The sequence below is a fragment of the Microtus pennsylvanicus genome, chromosome 3, assembly GCF_037038515.1.
Source record: "Microtus pennsylvanicus isolate mMicPen1 chromosome 3, mMicPen1.hap1, whole genome shotgun sequence".
NCBI lineage: Eukaryota > Metazoa > Chordata > Mammalia > Rodentia > Cricetidae > Microtus > Microtus pennsylvanicus.
Genome location: NC_134581.1, coordinates 53,259,618 through 53,283,058, shown reverse-complemented (window position 1 = coordinate 53,283,058; position 23,441 = coordinate 53,259,618). Strand labels below are relative to the sequence as shown.

The window sequence follows — 23,441 nt, the reverse complement described above, 5'->3', positions numbered from 1 at the left end:
TTCTCAGGAGTCTCTAGCATGACCCAGGCTCTGCCACATGTATGTATGGTCCCCTCCTCAGTCCTTCTCCCAATGTCTGTCTGCATGATTTCTGTCCTGCAGGGCGGGACTTCATAGCGGATCTTCACTTCACAGATGCCCTGCTAGCCTGGTGTTTGCAGCAGAGAGCAAGAGACCTAGTCTCAAACAAGGTGAAAGGCAAGGACCAACATCCGAGTTTGTCCACTGATCTCCACACATGCATGTGGCATTCATATACATGGTGTGCATGCACACATGCACACACAAATGTTTTTTTTAAGTCTGATATGGAAGCCTACTACTGTAGAGGCTTCCTGAAATATATGCACATTCAAAGGAATTTAAATGGAGTTACCATATAATGGGGATAGACAGTACCCAAATTTGGCATCCGATGCTACCAAATAAAACCCCTAATACCAGGAGTAGGTTACATTTTTTTTGTTTTGTTGGTCTAAGGGGTCCCATAGACACACACCCTAAACACTACAGGCTATTGCCAATGCTGTGGTTACCGTCTACAACTTGACAGTGAGACCTACTGCTGAAGACACCACATCCTTATGGCACAGAACATGGAGAAATCTAGTAGCACTCATTTGGAAGCTTTTCCAAATTGGCTGGCATTCATGGAGCTAGAGGTGCTGTACACACCACTGGAGAGACGCAACCATCAATCTCATCCAGTGACGAACCCTATGAGCTACAGCACTGACCTGCCTGTGAGATAGCCTACAGGTGCAAGAGTGGTACGAGTGTTAGGGGAGTGACCAACCACTTTTTGATTGGATTTAAGGCCCACTCCCTGAGATGGAACTCATACCTGATAGTACTGATGAGACCAGAATCATGGGCCCATGGGAAAACCTACTCTTATTATTCTACAAAATGAAGATAACAATAAAAGAACTCCTAATGCCAAGCTGCTATTAATTCTCACTGGAGAATCAATCGTCTTTTTGCAGTAGATGGTAATAAACACAGAGACCCATAACTGGACAGTGTGTGGATGCTTTGGAGTACTCAGCCCTGAATTATCTATCACATCCTGCCTCTCGAGGCTCGGGGACCTGTGAAGAAGAGGGGTGGGATGATTGTAAAGAACTAGATGTGGCGGATGATGATCCGGACAAAGCAAGGGCAGACACGCATATTACCTCACAGAGACTATACCAACACACGCACATATGACCTCACAGAGACTATACCAACACACATACATATGACCTCACAGAGACTATACCAACACACGCACATATGACCTCACAGAGACTATACCAACACACATACATATGACCTCACAGAGACTATACCAACACACGCACAAATGACCTCACAGAGACTATACCAACACACGCACAAATGACCTCACAGAGACTATACCAACACACATACATATGACCTCACAGAGACAGAGACTATACCAACACACATACATATGACCTCACAGAGACTATACCAGCACAAGCACATATGACCTCATAGAGACTATACCAACACACATACATATGACTTCACAGAGACTATACCAACACACATACATATGACCTCACAGAGACTATACCAGCACACGCACATATGACCTCACAGAGACTATACCAACACACGCAAGATCTACACAAGCTCGAGGCAGACAAAATGCCAGCAGGACAGAGGAGAAGTGAGCACAAAGTCCCAACCGTAGCCAAGAAGCTATTCACAAAACTGGAGCTGGGAGGAAATAATTTTCTTCAGTGGAGTAACTGGGTATATCCCCCACACTCCAGGGCAGGCCCCATGCTCAGGAGCAGTTGTTCAACACGAATCAAGTTCTGCATTTTTAGAGTCTTTTCTTATTAAGAGAAAAAAAAAAGAGAACATGAAGGTAGGTGGGTAGGAATGGGAGAGGATCTTAGGAGAGTTGGAGTATGGGAACCATAAAAGAACTGGGGAGAGGCTAAGAGCACTGGCTGCTCTTCCAGAGGACTGAGGTTTGGTTCCCAATACCAAACGAGTGGTTCACAACCATCTATGACTTTAGTTCCTTGGGATCCAGTGGCATCTTCTGACCTCTGCAGGTACCAGGCATGAATGTGGCAAACATACACACCCACAGGCAAAACACTTACATACATAGAAATAAAAACATAAATAAATCTTTAAAAATACATGCTGTAGGAAATTATCAAAGAATTAAGAATTTAAAAGGCCTTCAAACAAACAAACAAACAAACAAACAAACCATGAATTTGGAAAAACCAACTTGGAACTTTGTCCTTTGTTAGTGGGTGACCTTAGCAGAGTAGCTTTGTAAACTTGCAATAGTTACCCAGCTCTTCTGTGCTTTGGCCTTAGAGCTACCAAATGGGGATAGACTACCTGTGTCTTGCTATGAGGAATAAACGGGGGTAATAGAGTGTGAGCTCCCTAACATCTGCTTCCCTGTCCTCGCTGGTGGTAGTTCCCTCCCCCCATTGCATCCCCTCCTTGGAGAGCTCTGGGACCCTCCTCTCTGTACCTCTCTAAGCTCTGGACTCACTGAATTGTTCCTTGTTCCTCTAAGTCACTGTCTCATTAAACCCAGGCTGTCACCCTTACGACCCTACCGCTTGAGGCATCACCCCTTCACCACGCCTGTGAAACTCCAGTGCACAGAAACCAGGCAAATGCCATCCTCCAGGTAGCCTTTCCCTTCAGAGCAAGAACCTGTTTCCCCAAAGTTCTGGGTCAAGGGTTACTTTCATGGTCCCTACATTGTGGCTTCCTTTGGGAAGCCTTTCCTACCTTCAAAGCGGTACCCTATTATTTCCATTTCTCTGAGTCAGTTATTTGTATTCTCTGAATTGTGGTCATCTCTGGGACTGTGAGTTGGGCTCCAATGTCTGGGCACAGTAGGTGCTGGGGTTCGCAGGTGTGGTCCTTGTTGGCTTTTTGACTGGAGTTCATTTTCTGCACAGAGGATGTGAGTTTTGATAGGCAGCAGCCAACCTAACCCAGATACCTCCTGTCTGCCTGAGTCTCGGGATGTCCCTTTGAAGAATGGCCATACACCGGCCTCTCCTAGATGGCTGAGCCCTGAGGTATGTCTGGTCACTCAGGAGACTCCCACCGCATCTCCTGGTCTGCCTCAGACTCCTCACTTCTGTTTGTGCAGTGGTCAGCCCTAACTAACCCCTTTGTCGTTCTTATTAAGTCAGAGATATGAAGCCTTTCTTATCAATTGGCTTAGTGAGCGTGACTTTAAGAGTCCTCTTAATAGTTGATGGCCATCCCAATGTCACTTTTGGTTGCTATGGCAATTCTTGGACAACCCCATCTTGCAGATTAGGAATGCTTCATACTTTTCTAAATCTGGCTGTCCCGACAAGAAGGAGTCCTGGCCAAGGATCCACCCCTCAAACAGGAAGGAAGGCTGGAGGTGACATTTCTGGCCTCAGCTGTCACAAATGAACCCAATCTTCCTGTGGGGTGGTCTCCAGGCCAAGTGTCCCATACGTACCCTTCGGGATTTAGGTGTTCTGTCTTCTAGTGACATGCAAAAGGCCAAACTACTTGTTCAGGAAGCCTAGTTCTTTCAAAGTGAAGAAGAAACAACGCCTTCCTAATCAAGCTAGCTTCTGGTGTCAACAAAGCAGAAAAGAACTGGGTGACACCCTGTGGCCTTCTGGTTGACTACTGGTCTTATCCCTCGCTCTCATACACCTCCCCCCTCCACATCTTTGGTTACTATGGAGATGGTTGGCTTAAAGAAGAATATCTTCCCCAAGACGAAGACACTCTCTTCCCTCTTTTTTGTCTCCCTCCCATTGCCATTAAACTTTCACACAAGTTCATTCCTTTAAAAGTTTATTTCTGATGAATAAAAAAAATAATTTATGTGATTAGATAAATTAATTTATGTGATTAAACATTATGACAAGGGCAGAGCTTCTCTTTCTGGTCTTCTAGTGGGCACGGCTGTAGAGGGGTTTGCATGTTGTTGCTTCCTGTTAGGCTGGGAGCTGGGTTCCAGGGAGACCAGATAAAAGCTAGCCCACTTCACAGAAAAGTATCAGTTCTGCACGGTATTTGCAGACGAACAGAAGGTCCGTCTTCACGCTCATTCCCAATGACCATAACCTCAACACACCAGGCACAAACTCAGGGCAGTGGAGCAGTGGTGTTGGGGGTTTGCAGAGGGTGCCCTCCCTAGCAGATGACCCTCTGGGAGGGACTGGGTGGAGAGGTAAGACCTGTGCCACCAAGACCTTTGGCTTTCAGGACTCTGGGGACCATTGCCTCTCAGCCTGAAAGTGAACTTTTCCTTTGGATTCCTTGCATTTGCTAAATCTCTTAGAAGCATCTGTCCCCTCAGTTGCAGAGTGCTTATTTCCTCTAGGGGTCAGAGCAGAGCCCATGGGCAATCTGTGCTAGGATCTTAAGCCAAACATCCTAGGGGTGCTGCCACAGCCTGCAATTGCAGAGCTCAGGGAGATTTGGGGGACCACTTGCCAGAGAGGAAAGAAGGGGAGCTGAGAGCTGGTTTTCCCACCTCCACCCTGGTTCCTTCATGAGGTTTTGGTTCTGGAGTCACTTAGGTGGTGTTGGGGAGAGATACATCCTTTTAGGTAGTGGTATATTTTGGCTATACTTTGCATGTGTGCTGTCGGGAATGAACCCAGGGCTTTGCGCTTACCAGCCAACCATTCTAACCCTAAGTTACACCCACCAGCCTTTGGTTTTCTGAGACAGGAGCTTGCTACCCAGCCCAGGCTGGCCTTAAACTTGTGATCCTCCTGCCTCCACCTTCCAAGTGTTGGGATTACAAATGTATGCCACCACACCTGGTTTTCAACAAATGAGGGGTTGGCTGCGGTTGCCTGCACTCTCCCCAGCTGGTAGAGTATGCAGAAGACAAGCAGATGACTCTGGTGAGCAGCTTGGGGGCTTTTCTGGATTAAGCATATATGCCAGCAGATCTGGCAGTGGCTTAGCTATGAAAGACTGTGCACAGATGGGAGCCTGGGCAGCTGCCTCTGAAAACCACAGCGACAACTGGCAGACTGGCTAGGTCTTAAGTATCTGTTTATAATGACTTCCAAGACTACCCCCAACTGGCCAGTGGAAGTGCTACCCAGGGCTGTCTGAACAAACATGTCTTTTGCATCCCGATCCAAAGAAGCAAGCTAGATGGAATTCCCCAGTCACTGGACACATCCCTCTTTTGATCATCAAAAATGGAAATTCTGGACAGATAGATCAGCCTAAGAATTGCAAACCCAACAGCAGCTTCTCTCTGCGGATAGAGGTGGGAGAGCACTCATCTGCATACCTAGCCCCATTCCCTCACAGAGGGATACGGTTTACGCTCTGGGCCTTGGGCCACTTTTCTTTGAAACTACTACAAAATGCAACTCACTGCATCTGTATTCTTTCTGCCTTAGGAGCCAGAAGTCCCCTCGATGCCTGAGGACACCACCAGCAGCATTTATCAAGTAATGGCCATAGTCCAGTATTTCGTCCATTTTATGAAAAGAGGAGAGACCCAGCCAGCCACAAGGACTTTCACAAACATGGACGCAGCATGGACAAGCAAGGGACAGGTGAGACAGGACCATGGCAGGTGATGCCTAGGAACCACCTCCCCGCCAAGTTCCTAGCGGCACACCGGTCCAGACAGGAGGGCAGACTCCTGTTCTCCTGAAACACTCCTCACAGCCAGAAAGGACAGCCCTCTGCTTGCATTTGTTAGAGATTTTCCTCCAGTATTCACTTCTGTGAAGGTTTTTAACAACCCCTGGGCAAGGACAGAGAACTCTGCCTAGAAGCATACCCTACAGGAAGGAGGGTGAGCTGGTTGCAGGAGGGCCTCCTGTCCTGCTGCATGAGGTCATTATCACATCCTGATCGTGAACTTTTGGGTCTGACTTAATAGCTTTGGAAAGCCCCCAGCAGAGACATGAAGCGTTCCACTGAAAGACGGTGAGCAAGACCATCTGCTTTCCCATGAGCACCCAGGGCTCCCCAGCATCCTCCTCTACTGGATCTGAAGCCTGCACACCCTCTTTCCCTCCATATGCGCTCACCATCAGCTCTCCACCCACACCCCACTCTGTATATCCTTCTACCTGTCTGAAAAGAATTCCCATGGGGGGCACTCATAAGTCCCTATAATCTGGGAAGCTTCTGAATTTAATTATATTTTAAAACTGCGGCACAGGGGTAAACCGCTGGAGAAGACTCTCCTGGCCAGGTTGAAGGACAACTCTTTTTTTCCCCACCAGACTACCAATATTTCTTCTTTGGTAGAAATCTGGATCTAGGTGCTGAGTGTAACACACACCGTGGTACTGGCATCAGATCATTAAGGGACGGGAGCGCCTGCCTTCAGCAGCCATCAGTCTTGAAAACAATATGCCGCTATTACCTTTTTTGCCCCTTTGGGAGACAGGGTCTCACGTGGCCAAGGTGGTCTCTAACTTACTGTGTAGCTAAGGATAATCTTGAACTTCTGATTCTCCTGCCTTCATCTCCCCAGTGCTGGGGTTGTAGACATGTGCCACCACACCGAGTTTAGGTGATGCCAGCGATGGAACCCGCTTTGTGCCAGCTAGCCAGGCCAACACTACCAGCCGAGCTACGGCCCCAGCATGGCCCTACTAACTCTGGTTTTCCCTTCATGAATTCATTGAAATCTGCCGGGGCTTGCTTGGTATTAGACCCTTGGCCATCGGCCATTTATCCTTCAGCCATCATCTTAGGTAGGAGCTCAGATCAAATGTAAACTCAGGGATCTATGCTGTAGTAAGATAAAGGGGGGCGAGGAATACCCTCTTTGGGATGGAAGAGCAGAGAAAGTTCTAAACAGACAGCCTTCCACCTTGAACTTGGACCCTCCTAAGAGCACAGGAGCTGATAATGGGGCTTGAAGGTGGGAGGCTCCTCATTCCCAACTAAATCCCTCTTGATTTTTCCTCCAGGGGGCGCTGCGCTGAGACCCATCAGGGACACAGTTTGTGTGTGTTCATTTGCATGAACCGAAACAGCCTTGCAGAGTAAGGAGCCCAGGATTTTATTCGGGCCCCTGCCCACCTAAACCCTGACCACTTTCCACAACTCTGCCCTTTGGGTTACGGAGAGAGAAAAAAAAATAAAATAACTTCCATTTTTTTCTGGGTCACAAGAATACAAGATGGGTGTAGATTGTACAAGTAGCTTACACACTGAGGCAAGAAAAGCGTGCAAACGGGGCAGGGGTTCTTCACCCCCGTGGGCAAATCAGTGCTCCAAACTTACAAGGACCTCTGTGACGCCAGACCCAGAGTCCACCTGGGAGCGTTTCTGGCTTTCCTAACAGTGTCCGACTCCAGCTTCTGTCTTCTCTCTAGCGAGAGAGTATCTGTGTCCGCGATACTGACGAGTCCTGTGGGCCATCACTGTTGTTCTTTTCCTAGTGTGGCGATGTCACAGAGGCCCTGGAGCAGCCTTGGAGGACAAAGACTAAGGTGTCTGAGAACGACATAATACTGACTTCTCTCTTTTTGGTAACAGTCCGTGAAACGCGCGCCCCTCTCTCCTGAGATAAAGCGAGGCACGAGGGGAGCTGGAGGGGCTGTGGCGGGACACTGTACCGTGAGGTCATGATCATGCAGTCGGTGGTAACAGGACCGAGGAGTGAGAAAGAGACTCCAGGTGGAGGGCCAGGCGTTTCCAGGAAGTGCCCGGCTCTTGGGAGCACTGCTCTGTCCAGTTCTTGTTGGGGGTGTGTGTGGCACCACCTCCTGGGGCTCGCCATCGTGGGCAGGCACTAGCCCTCATCCTCCCTCAGCTCGGTGGGTAGGAATTTATACTGCTGCTGGCGGATCTGGGCCAGCTTCTTCCGGGCTTCCTCCAGCTCTCGCTCTTTCTTTAGCATTTCTTCCTGGGCTGCGATGATCTGGAGGGAAACAGAGGAAGATGGGATGGGATGGGAAGCTTTACTGGAGGCCTCTGTCTTCCCCGGGCCCTCCAATGATGGATACAGGAGAACATTCTTCTTAAAAGAAACTATTTATTTATTTTGTGTGTGTAGCGTGTGTGTGCAGGTGCCGTAGCACACAACCACAGCACACATGTAGAGGTCAGAGGACAAGGTGCAGAAATCAGCTCTCTACATGCAGCACGTGGGTCCTGGGGATTGAACTCAGGCCTCCAGGTCTGGTGGCAAGCGCTTTACCCTACAAGCATCTTTACTTGCTGAGCCACGATACTGGCCAGGAGCAGCATTCTTAGCTCTGAGCTAAGCTCTGTCTACACCATGGCTGGGTTCTGAGACTCAGTTGATCAGAAAAAAAAAACAAGCTGACTTCTGGGCAGGTAGGGACTCAGCAGCAAACATCTCCTGCATCCATACCAGGCCTGATGCCTATACTTGTCTATAGCATCCCCTTATGGCAAGCCTGTGAAAGTCCCGTATGTACAATGAGGGGTCTGAGGCTGAGAGGGGTGGGCCATGGCAGTGCATCGGTGTGTGTGTATGTGGGGGCCAGAGGTCAACTTTGACTGTTGTTCCTCAGGGAGCCATCCACCTTGATGCTGGAGACAGTGTCTCTCAGTTTTACCTGGAACTAGACTGCCTGTCTCTTTCTCCTCAGCATTGGTATTACATACGTGCACACCACATCTATTCTTTTTAAAAACATAGGATTTGGAGATCAAACACATATCTTCATGCATGAATGGCAAGCACTTTACCCACTAAGCCATCTCCTTAGCTTCCTCGTGCATATTTTAAATAATTTCCAGGTGATTTATAGGACTGAACGTAATGCAAACACCGCACACATATAGCCAAACTGTATCGTTTAAAGAATGACTGGGAAAAACAGCCTGTCTACGTTCCGTACAGCTGCAGTTTTCCCTGAGTATCTTCAAGCCGCTGTTGGTTGAATTCCAGGATGCGAAAGTTGTGGATAGATACAGAGGACAGAATGCACGCACTTCATGCTTCTAAGGTCGAAACTGAGGAGTACTAGCTAACTGGTCCAGTGGAGGACGGCCAGGACGGCAGTCCCAAAGACACCCTGCTCTACTCTCTAGGCTAGTCTGTTCCTTTCTTTCTCTGTGACAGAAAAGCTGGATTGTAGCTAGGTGCATGGCTACCAGGAAAAGAACCCCACATGTCCCATCCTCCCGCGTGACTAGGTGCTGACCAACAGTATGGGAGAGGAAGTGAGGTTTGTAAGTTCCAGTGCTTGTTCTCATGGGACACTGAGGTTGGTAATTAAGCCACCTTGGACCCAGTTGCCAGGGGCAACATCCAGAGAGGGAGGATGAGGTGCAGTCTGGGTCTCAAACATGGCAGAAACATCACGCCTTTCCTAAATGGCTTCATAAGAAGAAAGGACCTTGCAGCCTGTGTAAGGCACTGTTTAGCCAGCTGTCTGGCAGCTGCACGTTACTGTGGGTTTAGCCTCTCACCTGAGCAATGCCTCCCACAAACTTTGTTTTCACGACAACATCATCATCGTCAGCTTTGCCGAAAGCTGCCTTCTGGGCTGCACGGACAAGATTGTCTGAGGCTCTTTTCACAGCGTTTCCTGCTGCCTAGAGAGGGAACAAGACACACGGGACATCATTAGCAACGCCACACGGGCCTGGCAAGAACAGACATGAAGTTCACGAGACGAAGTCATAACACAGAAGTTTCCTGGAGCCAGCGAGTACCCATCATCTGTCTACACATCAACTCCTCCGGCACTGACCACATAAGCTTTTTTTTTTTAAAAAAAAATAAATGCATTTATGTGTGTGTGTTTATATGGGTGCATGTGTGTAGATATGGAAACCAGAGAACAACCTCAGGAATGCCACCTACTTCCTTCGAGACAGGGCCTCTCAGTGGTCGGAAGCTCACCAATTAGGTTAGACTGGCTTGTTGGTGAGCCCTGGGGATGCTTTTGTTTCTGCCTTTCCAGCCCTGGAATTACAAACAGACGCTGCTATGCTCAGCTTTCTTACATGGGCTGTGGGGATCAAGTTCAGGGCCTCATCCTTACAAAGAGAGTGCTTTTCTCTGCCTGAGCACATGCTCTGGAGGGGAATGATGAGACACAACTAGCAGCTTATGCTTGTGATAGAAGTCCATGCAGGGGCTGCCCCCTTAGTCTGAAAAACAGCTGCTCCGTGGCCCTGACTTCACATGTATTTGAAGTCTTGGCCCAGATTTCATGCTTTCCTGCAGGTCATGGCAATGCTCACGTTCCCTTATTGAGGTCCTTGGGCGTTCTCTGATATCTTTGTTACCATCCTTACCATCCTTGGGACAACTCTATTCTGGGCAGTAACAACTTGAGGACATGGGGCAATTATTAATAATTAAACTCTTTGTGCCCTCAGAACCTGCTACAGAGGCTGCTCCAAGTTGGGATTCACTGAAGATTTCCAGAGGGAGTGGGGGGCTATGCATGTACAAGCCTGGAGCATCCGCTCTTGCAGGGGGGCTAAGTCTTGTGAGTAGCGGATTTTATGGATAGACTTGAAGTCACAGCTAGGTTTGTGCTTTATGAACAAGGATGAAGCGACTGCTGGAGACAGATCTAGGGAAGTCTGTTAACAGAAGTCTCCATCTTTTTATTACAGACTTCTGTCCATTCTAGTTTACTCTTCTGTGTGTTTGAGTACACACGCGTGCATGCACATAGATGTCAGAAGTTGGCTGGCCAGTGAGCCCAGAAATCTGCCGGTTTCTGCCTTCTTTACACTAGGATTACAGGCCCAAGCCACTGTGTCTGGCTTTTATGTAGGGGTTGGAATGGAATTCAAATCCTCATGCCTGTACACGCAAGCACCTTACCCACAGAACCATCTCCTCAGCCCCCTAGTTTATCTTAACCTTCAGGGAGCAGGGCCCTAGGGAACTGTCTTCTGCCAGCTGCGGTCTGGAATTATCTTTTAGTGGTGTTCAAAGAGTCACTAAATCTCCTACGTTCCTTGCCCACCTCTCTCAGAGTCAAGAGTTTAGCTCTGAGGGACAGCCATGACTTTGAACTCCTGATCTTTCAGCTTCTAGCTCCCCAGGTCTGTTCTCACAGGCTCACACCACCAACCCTGTTTTATGTGGTACGAGGGACTGAACCCAAGGCTGAATTCATGCTAGGCAAGCACTCTGCTGGACAGCCATATCCCTAACCCTCAAACCCCAGCCTCTAACTTAACTGGTTTCCTTAGAGCATCTCCTATACTTAAAAGTCTCACATCCAAGAGGGAAAAAAGGATTTTAAAAATCGTAAGAGACTTCTGAGTCTGTAAGAAGCAGCTGGACTTTCTGCCCTTTATGGTTTCATTCATGATGTATATATCAAATCCTGGAAGCAATTATCAACCATCTATATAATAACACTTATCACAGTAAAACTCTAGAAAGCTGGAAACAAATACAATGTCAGAAGCATGGGGGAAACTGGTGTAATCAGCTGATGCAAAACCATGCAATCACTGAAAAATGAGACCCATGAAGAATGGAGTCTCCACCTCGAGGAAGAATGTGTATGAGGATACGTATGCAACAGAGAAGCAGATGTATCTTGCTATGACCACAAGCAGACACAATCATCTCATGTAGACAACAAGAGGAACGGAAAACAAACATTTTTTGTATGAGGGCACTGAGGCAATGCAATTTTGTTTCTCATTCAAATGTTCCCTTCATTGTGTTTAAAACAGTTTTTATTTTAATATATATATGTATATATACATAATGTGTGTGTGTGTGTGTGTGTGTGTGTGTGTGTGTGTGTGTGTGAGCACACATGCCGTGTGGATGTCTGAAGAGAACTTGTGGGAGTCAGTTCTCACCTGCCCCTGTGTAGATTCTGGGGTTGAACTCAGGTCATCAGGCTTGGCAGCAAACACCTTTACCCACTGAGCCATCTTTACAGCCCTCAAACAATGTTAAACAATCAGAACAATGTGTATGTATGTTGAAGAACTTGATTGTTATAAACATACTTTCTAGGTTTCGGGAAGGAAACCTTCGCAACTTTCTGAAATCCCCTCTGGGCATTCTCTCTCTGCTTGAGCAAACACTACCCGAGGGCCTCCTCTGAGTCAGGTGCCATGAAGGTGAGGTACCTGAGATACAGCTGGGACACAGAAAAATACAGGCAGAGGTGCCATGGGATAGGGACCATAAGAGTGGCCAGGCCAGGACAGAGGAGAGAGTCAAAAAGTTTCCCAAAAGAGGTGACTTTGAATTCAGTCACGGAAGACTAGCAGGAGTTTGCTGGATTGGGCTGGTGAGAAGCCAGACCATCCCAGGTGAGTGACGGTCCACAGGCACCAGCCCAGAAGGCCCCGGTGCTGTGTGGATGCGGTGGGCAGTGGCTGTGGGATACATGGATGCAGATGGCAGAGGATGAGGCTGCAGAGAGACAGAGCTGGCGGATGGAAAGCCTGGTGGGTCATGCCAAGGAAGTGAGACGGTCCCCTCTGGCGACACTTACCCGCTCCAACAGGAGTATTTTCCCACCAGCATCAGTGACCATTACCTGTAGCCGCTTCATGGCCTCTGAATCCTGGTCGGCCTTCACCTTGCAGGCCACCAGCAGCTGAGCGGTCGAAGCCGCAACCTGCTTGGCAGATGAGATGAGCTTTTCCTCGCTGGCATGTCCCTGAACAGAGGCATTGGCCGCCTCACAGAGACTGCTGGTTGCTGCTGCCACCATCCGGGCCTGAGGACAGTCAACAGACAGGTGACCCAAGGCCCTTGGGGGAATCCACAAAACAAATGAAGAGGAAGGAAAAGGTGACTCACGGCAGAGATCAGCCCCTGTGACCACTGTCCATCATCAGCAGCATTGGCAGGGATGGAGCCCACCTGTTGAACAGGGGAGGGAAGTCTGCCATGAGCAAGGTGAGCTGCAGTCACCCCAAACCCTCGTGTGCCCTGAAACCAGACATACAGCACTGTCTGGTTACCCTCACCAAGAGCACTGACTTTAGAATGGTCCAATCATTCCCCTCACAGGATCCCAGCCACAGATCCATTGGGTCAGTATCTGCTGGCCGGTGTTGCCTGGCCTTATATGCACAAAGGACAATGCTCCAATGGTTCCCCTTTGGCTGCTGATGGCACATTTCCAGGCAATGATGGTTTGGGGCTCTCGTTGAGGCTGACTTGCTCTGTTACCTTTCTTTTGCTATACACACTAAAGCTTCCTTCTTCAAGGGTCAAGAGCAATTTAAATCTCTCCTGCTTGTACCCTGAAAGCCATGGTGTGAGATTCTGGCAGAGGAGATGCTAAAGGGTGGTGTATTTCCCTCTATGCAAATGAGGGCAGGCCCTAGTTCTAAGGAAATTTCCTCAGTAGTGGAGAGAACAAGAGGCTGGGGGAAAGAGTCCCATCTCTGTTTTTGCTTTAAAAATCACAGCAAATGAGAGGTTTACTGTCCAGATCTCCAGGGTATTGCTGCAGGAGATAAGAGATGAGCACCGCAGTTTGAAAACAAGATTGGAGATCCATCAATAATTACAGATAACTTCCTGAGTGTCAGGCAAATCCCCAAGACCCCCATATAATTCTATAGCTCCCCCAATATCAGCTGAACTTCCTTTCCCAACTTTTAAATGCCTGAACAAACAGAGTGCCATGGAGGACAGGAAACATACTACATTCAAAATAGGTTCTCAGGCATATCTGTCTAGCATATAGCAATCAGTCTACCATATAGATCTGTCTAGCATATAGCAATCAGTCGTCTTTTACTATGGCTGAAGGAAGCCAAATACATCAATGATCTGTCTCTATAGGTTGTCCAGTCAACAACAACTTGATGAAAATGTACAGCAAGACAAGCACAGGCAGGACCTATATAGATTCATTGAGAAGCCCAGGGGTCAGCCTGCATCCTTGGGCGGGAAGATGTACATCCATTGATCTTGCATGACATACCACGTGATGGTTTAGAAGAAGAGCAAGTATGTACTTTAGAGCAAGATGCACAAAACTTCCTGGTAGAAGCTGAACAGTCACTGATCAGGCAGAGCTCTTCCTCTGTTTTCTAAAACTCGACCCAACTCTTTGACTATGGGCAACAAAGGCCTCGTAACATGCGCACAAGTGACCGAGTCATCCTCAGATCTACAACTCAAGAGGTTTCTGGAGAGCCTCTGTATTCGGGAGGCTCTAAGCAAGATCCAGCCTGGATAGGATGACCCCATGTATGGGAACAACAGGACACATGATACATTTTAAATATTGAAAAGCAGTGATATTTTTATGCCTGTGCATTAAAATTGGATTAACGGCAATGATACGGATAGAGGGAATCTCAGATTTAAGTCTAGACCGGTCGTGTGAGCCACAGGCTTAGGAAGGCCCTAACTGCTAAGCCAACCAGCATTCATTTGATGGTCCTAAAACCAAGTGGAGACATTTGGAGTTGGGAAGAGGGATTATAGGGCCCCTGACTGTGGCACTTACCAGGTTATTACCAGGAAATGCTGACAGTTTAAACAGCCTAATGCACAGTGGGACTGTAAGTGTCTCATTCAGGCCCTGATCTCTGCCTGGAGTGAGTGGGATGTTTTCCCTGATGAGAATCCTGGGAGCCAAAGCCTTCACTCAATTGATGGAATTTAAGCACAGCTTTCAGTGGTGGGAAAAAGACTTGTATCCCAGCAACAGGATCCCAACACGCAGCTCCTTTTCAAGCCAAACATTTCTCCTCTATCGCTCAGTGGCTCTCCCTCCACGATGCCCTATGGCTTGGCCACCCAGCTTTACCCACCTTGCCTTGGGCCACCAGCTCCCTCTGGGCTGCTGAGGCTGATTTGACCAGGGCACTTGTGGCAGCAGCAATGGACTTAGCGGCTTCTAAGATCTGTTCTTCAAAATCCAGGGTCTCGTCTGCTTGCTATAACGGAAAGAAAACCAAGTCAAATGCGGATGTGCAGCCACAGGGGGCTCTTTCTGCCAAACTACTTACTGCTCCATCACCTGGCTCTTCGGGTGTCTATTGCTTTTGTTGACAAGCCACACCCAGGGCAGGGAGGCCTCTCCATCTGCTGCCTCCCCTCCCCTTCCACTAGAAAGCAAAAGCTGTTAGTAGTGACATTCCATACACATTTTAAATCAGGAAAGTCTGAGACAAACTACTTCTCCAGATCATAGTCACGAAAATTCACAGTGAGACACTCAGAAGGCTCCAGAAATATCAATAACCCAACTCAAAGTAATCAATTATTCAAGTCAAAAGAATGAGTGGTGACATACTTGGCCAGAACCTCAAGCTCAAAAAATGGTTTCGAAAATAAGGGAAGACGGTTATTAGTTCTAGAAAGTCCGATTTTGCTTGGGTGAAAACCAAAGCAACTCAGGGTTGACACTTCTGTGGCTGAGTTATAAGTCAGCCACATTGTAAACGGGAGCCAAAGAACAAACAAGGTTGTCTCAAGATCGTCCTTGTTCAGTTACCTCGATGCCCAAGCAGGGCTCTGCCTCAGGAAGAGCCCTGGACACCACTAGGCAGACTGCAGGCACCAGAGGTAGATCTTACTTCACCACCGCCACATCCCCTGATGCCAAAACCAACCAGGAAGATGGGGAGGTACTCTGGGGGAAACCAGGCAAGTATAAGGATGGTGATCCCAGGCTGGGTAGGATGGAGCAGAACATTTTGGGGTAGCAGAATGGAGGACTTATGAGGTCTATTGGGTTAACATTCTGTGTGACTCTAGGTCAGTGTGGTTTGGCTGTCCTTGGTTTATAAACTGTTGATGATGTGGTTGATACCTTTGAGCATTAGAAGACAACGGTCAGATACAGCAATGCTTCTCTCTGTATGTATATTGAAATCAGAGTCAAATTTATCCCACTAATAATCTTACGTATACAATCCAGTGGCATTAAGTATATTCACAATGTTGAGTAACAGCAAGACATTTCTGGGGATCTACTATCTGGCCAACCATTTACTAAAACAAACTTTACATTTTTATGGTGAGAAAGCCTATGGTGACTGGGCCCAGAGAGCTACATAGCAACCACAGGATACTCAGTGGGGTAAGAGAAATCAAGACAGCACGGCTTCCAGGGGGAGGATGGTAGGCCTATGGTCGTGTGGCGGCATGACGAATCAGAACCAGAATCTGAACCCACATCTCTCTGAATTCAAATTTGTGCATGCCTGTCAGATTGTGTCACCCCTGAGGGCACCACAGAAAAATGATAGTCCCAATAAACCTGCAATCGGGCTGTTTGGAACTTTAGGCACTACAGATACCGTTCTTCCCTCTCTTTCCCACCTCTCTCTGTGTATGAGGCAGAAAACCACCTTGGGAGTCACACTTTGGGATGACCCCCCCCCACTTTTTTTGAGCCACGCTCTTTCATTGGCCTGAGGCTTATTAGTTTGTCTGGGCTGGCAGGCAAGGGCCAAGAAGCTCATCTCTACTTCCTCAATGCTGGGATTACAAGTTCAAGTACGCACCACTGTGCCTGCCTTTTTTTTTTTTAATGTGGGATCTGGGGTTTGAACCCATGCTTACACAGCAAGTATTTTACTGACTGGTGTCATTGACCCCTAGCCCCGTATTCTTAATATCTGTATCTTGAGCCTTGAAAAATACGGATCATGATTATATTTACAACACATACTATCAAAATAAAAGCCGAATGCACTAACAGTGGAGGTGAAGGGTGAGAGCAGGATGCTGTAGGTTCCTAGGGAGAGAACGTCTTGCCCAGAGAGTATTCTGGATAGAAAGCGACTCAGCTTCATGTGCTCATCCGGGGTTAGAAGGGTCTAGGACTTGTTTACCGCAATGTGAAAATGACTTATTAGAAGACACTGGCATAAGTTGATTTGTATGCATTGGCCCCAAATACACAACCTCAGGTTTATATGGAGACACAGAAATACACATGAATATAATATTGTATATATTCATTTAATGACCTGGAGATTTTCTGAAAATTCCCTCTGCCAAAGAAAGTGAAGCACAGAACAGACTAAGGCATCAGGGGAATCACCCAAGGGACCACTTCCCCATTTTGCTGACGAGGAAATGGAAGCCTGTAGCAGCACCCCAAGTCTCCCAGACTCTTGCCTCAAGCAGCCTCCAAGTCCAAGCTCGTGTGACAGCAGCAGAACGCCCATCATGAGATTCTGACTTAAGTCTCAAGAAAACAGAATTCCCTTGTAACCCAAGACCGAGGCTCCACACAAGAATCTTGGTCACATCTGATTGGAATGCCCTTCCTGCCCCATCTTCTGCCACCCTGGAGACTTTGACTTTAATTAAAACACACACACACACACACACACACACACACACACACACACACACACACACTTAAATATCTAACTTGGAAGTATTTTTGGCACCCAGAGATTTTTTTTTTAACAATGGCAACCATTTTAATTTTTCCCCACTTTTACTTGTCTTTCCATCACATCTTATTTTCTGACACAGACACAGTACACAGTCTTATTTTCTGACACTCCAGCTCAGACACGAAGAGCTCCCCCAAGAAAGGCAGATGCTCGGATGCTCTGGTCTGGGCAGAGGCCCTTAGTGAACCATGGGTCCGCATCTCTCTCTAAAGCCAAGGTTACCGCTGGGAGGAAACACCCACCATGAGCCACGAGAACCAGCCATCCTGTAGACTCACAGACAGCGGGATCTCCCGCAGAGGCCAGACCCGGCCTGTGGTTTGCCTATCAGCTCTGGTGCCTACCGGCAGGCAGGATGGAAACATGAAGGGAGGGTAGGGCAGTAAAAAGGGAAGGAGAACACAGCCTTTGGGCATGTGGTAAAAAGAGGAGAAAGGTTTGTTCTCTGAAGGGCTATCCTATATGAAAAGTATCACAGCCTACATGTGTAAGGTGTGTTCTGAGAACGGCCTCCATCGGAGTGGGAAGAGCAGCCAGGGAACGCCAGGGTAGAACCTGCAGGGCAGGCACCACGGCTGCTCAGGCCTGCTTCCCTCAGCAAAGCTTCATCCCTGTCTCCTCTAGAGAAGGCTGAGTGGTCACTTTCCTCTCTACTTTATTTACTTATTTAATTTATCTGGTTTTCCAAGACAGGGTTTCTCGGTGTAGCCTTGGCTGTCCTAGAATTCACTCTGTAGACCAGGCTGGACTCGAACTCAGAGATCTGCCTGTCTCTGCCTCCTGAGTGCTGGGATTAAAGGCGTGCGCCACCACAATGGGCCCTTTCCCCTTTGAGACCCTTTGCTGACCTGAGCCAGGATGGTCGGACCTGTCTCTATCTTTGGAAAATGGAAGACTAGGAGATGCTACTCCTGAGTTATTTTCCCCAACACTGGATCGCAAAAAGCTTTCATGATTGTTAAAACTCATCCCTTGAAGAGCACGATTGGGGTTGGTGAGATGGCTAACAGAGCTTGCTGCCAAGCCTGATGACCTGTGTTTGATCCCTGGAACCCATATGGGTGAAGAGGAGCCAACTCCTTAAAGTTGTGGTACACCCCTACTCCCAGAACTGACTAAATAAACTTAATTAAACACTAAACAGCATGAATGATCTCATGCACACGCACATGGCTGCCTCACGATTATTGGCATGAAGGGAAGGCAATGTCCTTGAGAAACCACAGGCTCAGAGATCCCTTCTGCAGAGTTACCCACAAGCCTGGTTCAGGATGCAGACTGTGCGGCAGCAGGTCTGGATGAGGCTCTTATTTCTACAAGAGGTGGTCAGGAACACTCTGGGAAGCACAGGGTGGTTAGGTTCGCTCTGTGATCTGGTTAAGGCTGCATTAAGTTTAAGTTTTTCCTGCACCAGGCAGGAGAACACATGTGATACACGGCAGTTGAATGACTTATTGCCTTTGTTCAAAAGAAGCCCTTGAAAGTTCCGGAGTGCAGCCAAGACACAGTAATGGAAGTGGGGGCTAGGGATGTAGCTCAGTTAGCAGAGCACTTGCCTAACCTGTACAAGGCCCTGATTTTGAGACCCAGTACTGCACAAACTGGATGGCAGTATACATTTGTAACCCTAGCATTCAAGAGGTGAAGGTAGGAGGACCAGAAGTTCAAAGTCATCCTCAGCTACACAGAGAACTAGAGGAAGTCTGATTACACAACACCAGTTTCTGACATGAAGTCTTATGACATTAAGACATCTGTAAACACGGCTTTATATCAAGAAGCCCTCTTACTAACACTGGCTCTGGGAAGATGGTTAGCACAAGTAGAAAGTACCACCTAGTGAAGTTGGTCACTAACTCTCAATCTTGAGTGCCAGGTCCCTTTTTCTGGTCTCCTCTACTGGAAAGGCAACTGGCTGGGTCACCACCAACTCTTAGCTCTGTCTTTTCTGGGTAGTCTGGATGTCTGTAGCTGAAGTTGGGGTTGTGCTCACCTGGGCTGTTTAACAGCTTCAAGAGAAGTCTGGGTATCTTTAGTGACATTTTCCTGTTGCTGGCTGTCTGCAGGGACCACCATTTAAAGCCAGAGAACAGTTGGGCAAGGATACGCCTGGGGTTGGTTCCTTGCTGTCCACTTCCCACGTTGAGGGAACGTGATACCCCTGACTTTACTCTGATACATTTCAGACTTCAGAAACACGAGTCCCATTGGGCGAGAGATGAGGAAAAGAGTGGAAAAAGCTGTCTTTCATTTTTATCTTACGTTTCTGTCGTTTGGGACTCTCAACCTTATATTTGCAGTGACTCCTCCTTCATTCCCTCCTGGCCAGGAGGCAGGACCGCTGGAAATAAATAATCCATCTATATAAAACACGAAAACCTCACAGTAGATAGTCAAGGATGGCTGACATATAAATTCATTACTTCTTCTCATTGTACTGGGGACGGAACCCAGAGTCTTGCACACTTGAGGCAAACACTCTATTATGGAGCTACATCTCCAGGGTCCTCATACTTCAGAAATTGCTTTTTAGGCTACACCTTTAGATGAGGTGAGTCTATTTGGGTCCTGTGCTGCATGCATGCTTCGTGTTATAAATAAAACACCAAGTAAGGATAAAGAAGCTTCAAGGGATGCGTGGTGTCGATGGGCACTGCTTTTGGCTTGTCCCTCAATCCCAGTCCACGCGGTGGATAACTTGGACACGGGTCACTGTTCCATACTGCCTAACGCATCACTTGTGCGTCTGCACCACCCTTCTCTGGGCAGGAGTTCATCAATGTTCTTTGGTCTTTAGCTGAGACATGCTTATACTTCACATTACATTTCGGTAAGATGCTAAGTAGAATAATCAGGAAGTGCATTTTCCTCTCCACCCTCAGGAGTCCTGTCTCCTTCCTGCTCTGTCTTTAGTGATTCACCCACACTCCCTGATGTCCACCGAGGACGTGTGGGCAGGGAGAGCGTTTGGCTCCATGGTCCTGTTTCTCACCCATTTTGTGAATTAGGCCCCTGAGACCCTTCACCACCCAGGAACAGCCCTGACCTCTGCCCCCATCTTAGAGTTAAGAGACTTATCTTGCTGTTTTCTTGAGACAGAATCTAATGTATCCCAGGCTGGCCTCTAATTAGATATGTAGAAGACTGCCTGAATTTCTGATCCTCCTGTCTCTTGGATTAGATGCATGCACCATGCCCGGTTTATGGGCACAGGAGATTGAACCCAGGACCTCATGAATGATAGACAAACTATCAAATGAGTTACATCCCCAGGTCTGAGAGACCAGACTTTAAAAAATTGTTTTTCTTTCTACTGTGTGTACTATGGTGCGCGTGTGGAAGTTGGAGGCCAGCTTTTCTGGAGCTGGCTCTCTCCTTCCACTGTGGGGTTTGGGGATTAAACTCAGCTTGCCAAGCACACACAGCAAGCACTTTTACTCCCCTCGTCACCTCACCAGCCCAGATTGGACTCTTTGAGCACTAAAAAGTACCATGACTGTTTTCCACACAACCAGCGGCACGTGCCAAAGAGCTACTCAAGCTATTCCCCTCCCCTCAGCTCACACCTTGTCGTCTCCTGTGTTAGACTTGCAGAGTCTAACAAGGTCCCATCAAGTCAGAAGTTCAGTGGATACCCAGGACTCCTACAACATGAAGAAGGTCTTTTCCTGCCCGTTGGATGCAGGAACAGCAGCCATGTTTTTCCTTTGTGCTGAATCTGGTTGCTACTGGCTTGCTTCTGGTTTTGACCTGAGAGATGCTTTAGGGAGAAAGTCTTGGCCGGAGTATACAATGGCTGCATCCGTTTGTGTTCTGGCGGACCCATGGAGGGGTTGGCTCGAGGACCGCCTTCATCCTTAATAGTTCTAACAAAAGGCAAATCTCCCAGAGCAATTGGCTCCCCTTCACAGAGGCCTCATCTCAAGGGAAGCTCAGGGTAACACAGAGAGAAACCCCGCTGTGCAGTTCATGTTTGTGGCTAGAGAGGCACCACCTCCACATCCAGCCATACAATAAAAAGTGAGTTCACGTAGCATCCATTGGAAAAAACCCAAGTCTATATGGTCAGTATCCAGGAAATAGTTTTCCCACAGAATAAATTGCTTTATTGCATTTTTGTGCTCACTTTCAAAATGAAAAGTAATACCACTGAGATGCTCTTCTAATTACTCTCTGAGTGATGGAAAAAATTCGTCAGGATTTTGTCATGCTCTCAAAAAGGGGAGGGACACTTGGACATTAACCTAGTCGATATGGTCAATAGAACCCTTTCAGGTATTAAGTGAGACACATTTGGTTCGTCTTAGAAACCTTTGGTTTGAGTCTTTTATGCATGCAAGGACCTGACAAGCACCTGGCAGAGGCATGGGAACACACTCTCTGTGCTCATCTCTTGGCCTGGGGTCAACGGCTGTTATGTGAGCCCCACACCTATAGTGCAGCCATGCCAAAAACACTAAGCTTGCCTTCCCACTTCACAGAACACCTGGTCGCCTTCTCCAACTCGGCACATCAATCGGTAACACGGGAATGCTGGCCAGCAGCAAAATTACCCAAAGAAACACGACACTCCCATCACTTCCAGCAAGCGGGCTTCATCTGAAAGACCTTTTAGAGCTATGCTTCAAAACAATTGTAATAGCCTCCTACCTCTTTCATACGGTCATTTGCCATTTCAGTTAAAGAACTGTGAGCGGATGGACCCAAGGCCAAGACCCTAAGCTGTGCGAACATGGGGCGGGGGTGTCACAGTTGCTCTGAAAACCTACTCGATCAAGCACCTGCAGACACACACAGCACACTCGCCACTGGGAAGGGACTCCAGGACTCCACCACAGCATGTCCTCCTCCAGTACTGCTGTCTCGTTCTCTTGTGGAGGCTTCTAGATATTCCCAAGGTCCCTTTCTGACATCTCTAGTTATACTATTGCCCTGCCTCTGAAAGTGTGTGTGTGTGTGTGTGGGCGCTTCTCTACAGTCAGGAGTGCTCATTAAAAGAGTTCTTTTCTCTTAAAACAACACAATAACAAAAAACCAGGCTGGGAGCACAGCCATGTGGTTTCCAGAAAACAGTGCTTATGAAGACTTGGGGCTAGAGAACTCAGAATGAACTCATATACGTTCCACAGACTCATTTATGGGAAGAGGTCAAAGCAGCCAGAGAGGGCTGACATAGACTCGAAAGAATGTTTTCCCGGTCACTGTCCAACTTCCTGCTGAGCCAATTAGACGACGTGTTTACGTTCTGACTGCTGGGTTCTTCTAAATACTATCAACCTCTGCTTATAAGTCCACCTGCAGCAGAACACGGCCAGAGCGGAGTCCACAGCACAGTCTCTTCGTCAGACACACTTGGTCCCAGCTGAGGTTTGTATAAAGTCAGCGGCTCAGCATCCATACAGTGAGTACAGATACTGTGGTAAGTTATTGATAATGTGTCTTTATCCTTTTTTTTTTTTGCATTGAAAAAACTTGATTATAAAATTTCCTCTGTGAGAGTGTGCTGAGAATCAGGATAAAATTGAATCAGGAAGAAAAGTCTAGATGGCTGTGTTTGCCAGTTACAATCTTATATCGAAGAGGTGGGTTGGAATCTTCCCACTGAATATTCTTTAATATTCTCTTAAGAACTGCTCACTGCATACAACTAAACTATAGAAAATGTCTCAAGCTTTCAGGAGTTATGACTCCTTCCCACAACAAACAAGAGTAGCAGTGATACAGGCTGCTGTGGTTTGGAACAAAATGCCCCCCTGCAGGTTCATGTGTGTGAACATTCGGTCTTCAGCTGGTGGGGCTGTTTGGAAAGGCTACGGGACCTTTAGGAGATGAGGTCTTGCTGAAGGAGAAATGGGGTTTGAGGTTTGATTGCCAGACCCCACTGGTTTTCCTCTCTCTCTGCTTCCTGACTGCCAGGCCTTCCCTGCCATGAAGGATTGTAACCCTTCTAAACTATAAGCCAAAACCCATCCTCTCTGTCGTCAGTGGCTTTTGGTTGGGGTAGTCTGTCATAGCAACAGAAAGGTAACGAAGACACAGGTCTTAAAGGTTACAAGAAGCAGAATAAAACATAACAAAGTAAGCAC

General features: G+C 47.7%; 1 protein-coding gene across 5 annotated transcripts in view; it reads right to left on the bottom strand.

Moving 5' to 3' along the window:
- Positions 1-3,833: 3,833 nt before the first annotated feature.
- Positions 3,834-23,441, bottom strand: part of Tln2 (talin 2) — a 427,686-nt gene continuing 408,078 nt past the window's right edge. For 3 of the 5 annotated variants that reach the window (XM_075965369.1, XM_075965373.1, XM_075965371.1), the window contains 5 exons: positions 14,749-14,874; positions 12,773-12,835; positions 12,462-12,689; positions 9,439-9,564; positions 3,834-7,915 (listed from right to left, as the gene is read on the bottom strand). In XM_075965369.1, the coding sequence (XP_075821484.1) occupies positions 7,787-7,915; positions 9,439-9,564; positions 12,462-12,689; positions 12,773-12,835; positions 14,749-14,874 (672 nt within the window). In that variant the 3' untranslated portion in view covers positions 3,834-7,786. The remainder of the gene's footprint in view (positions 7,916-9,438; positions 9,565-12,461; positions 12,690-12,772; positions 12,836-14,748; positions 14,875-23,441) is intronic. The other 2 variants (XM_075965372.1, XM_075965374.1) reach the window with 1 other exon arrangement.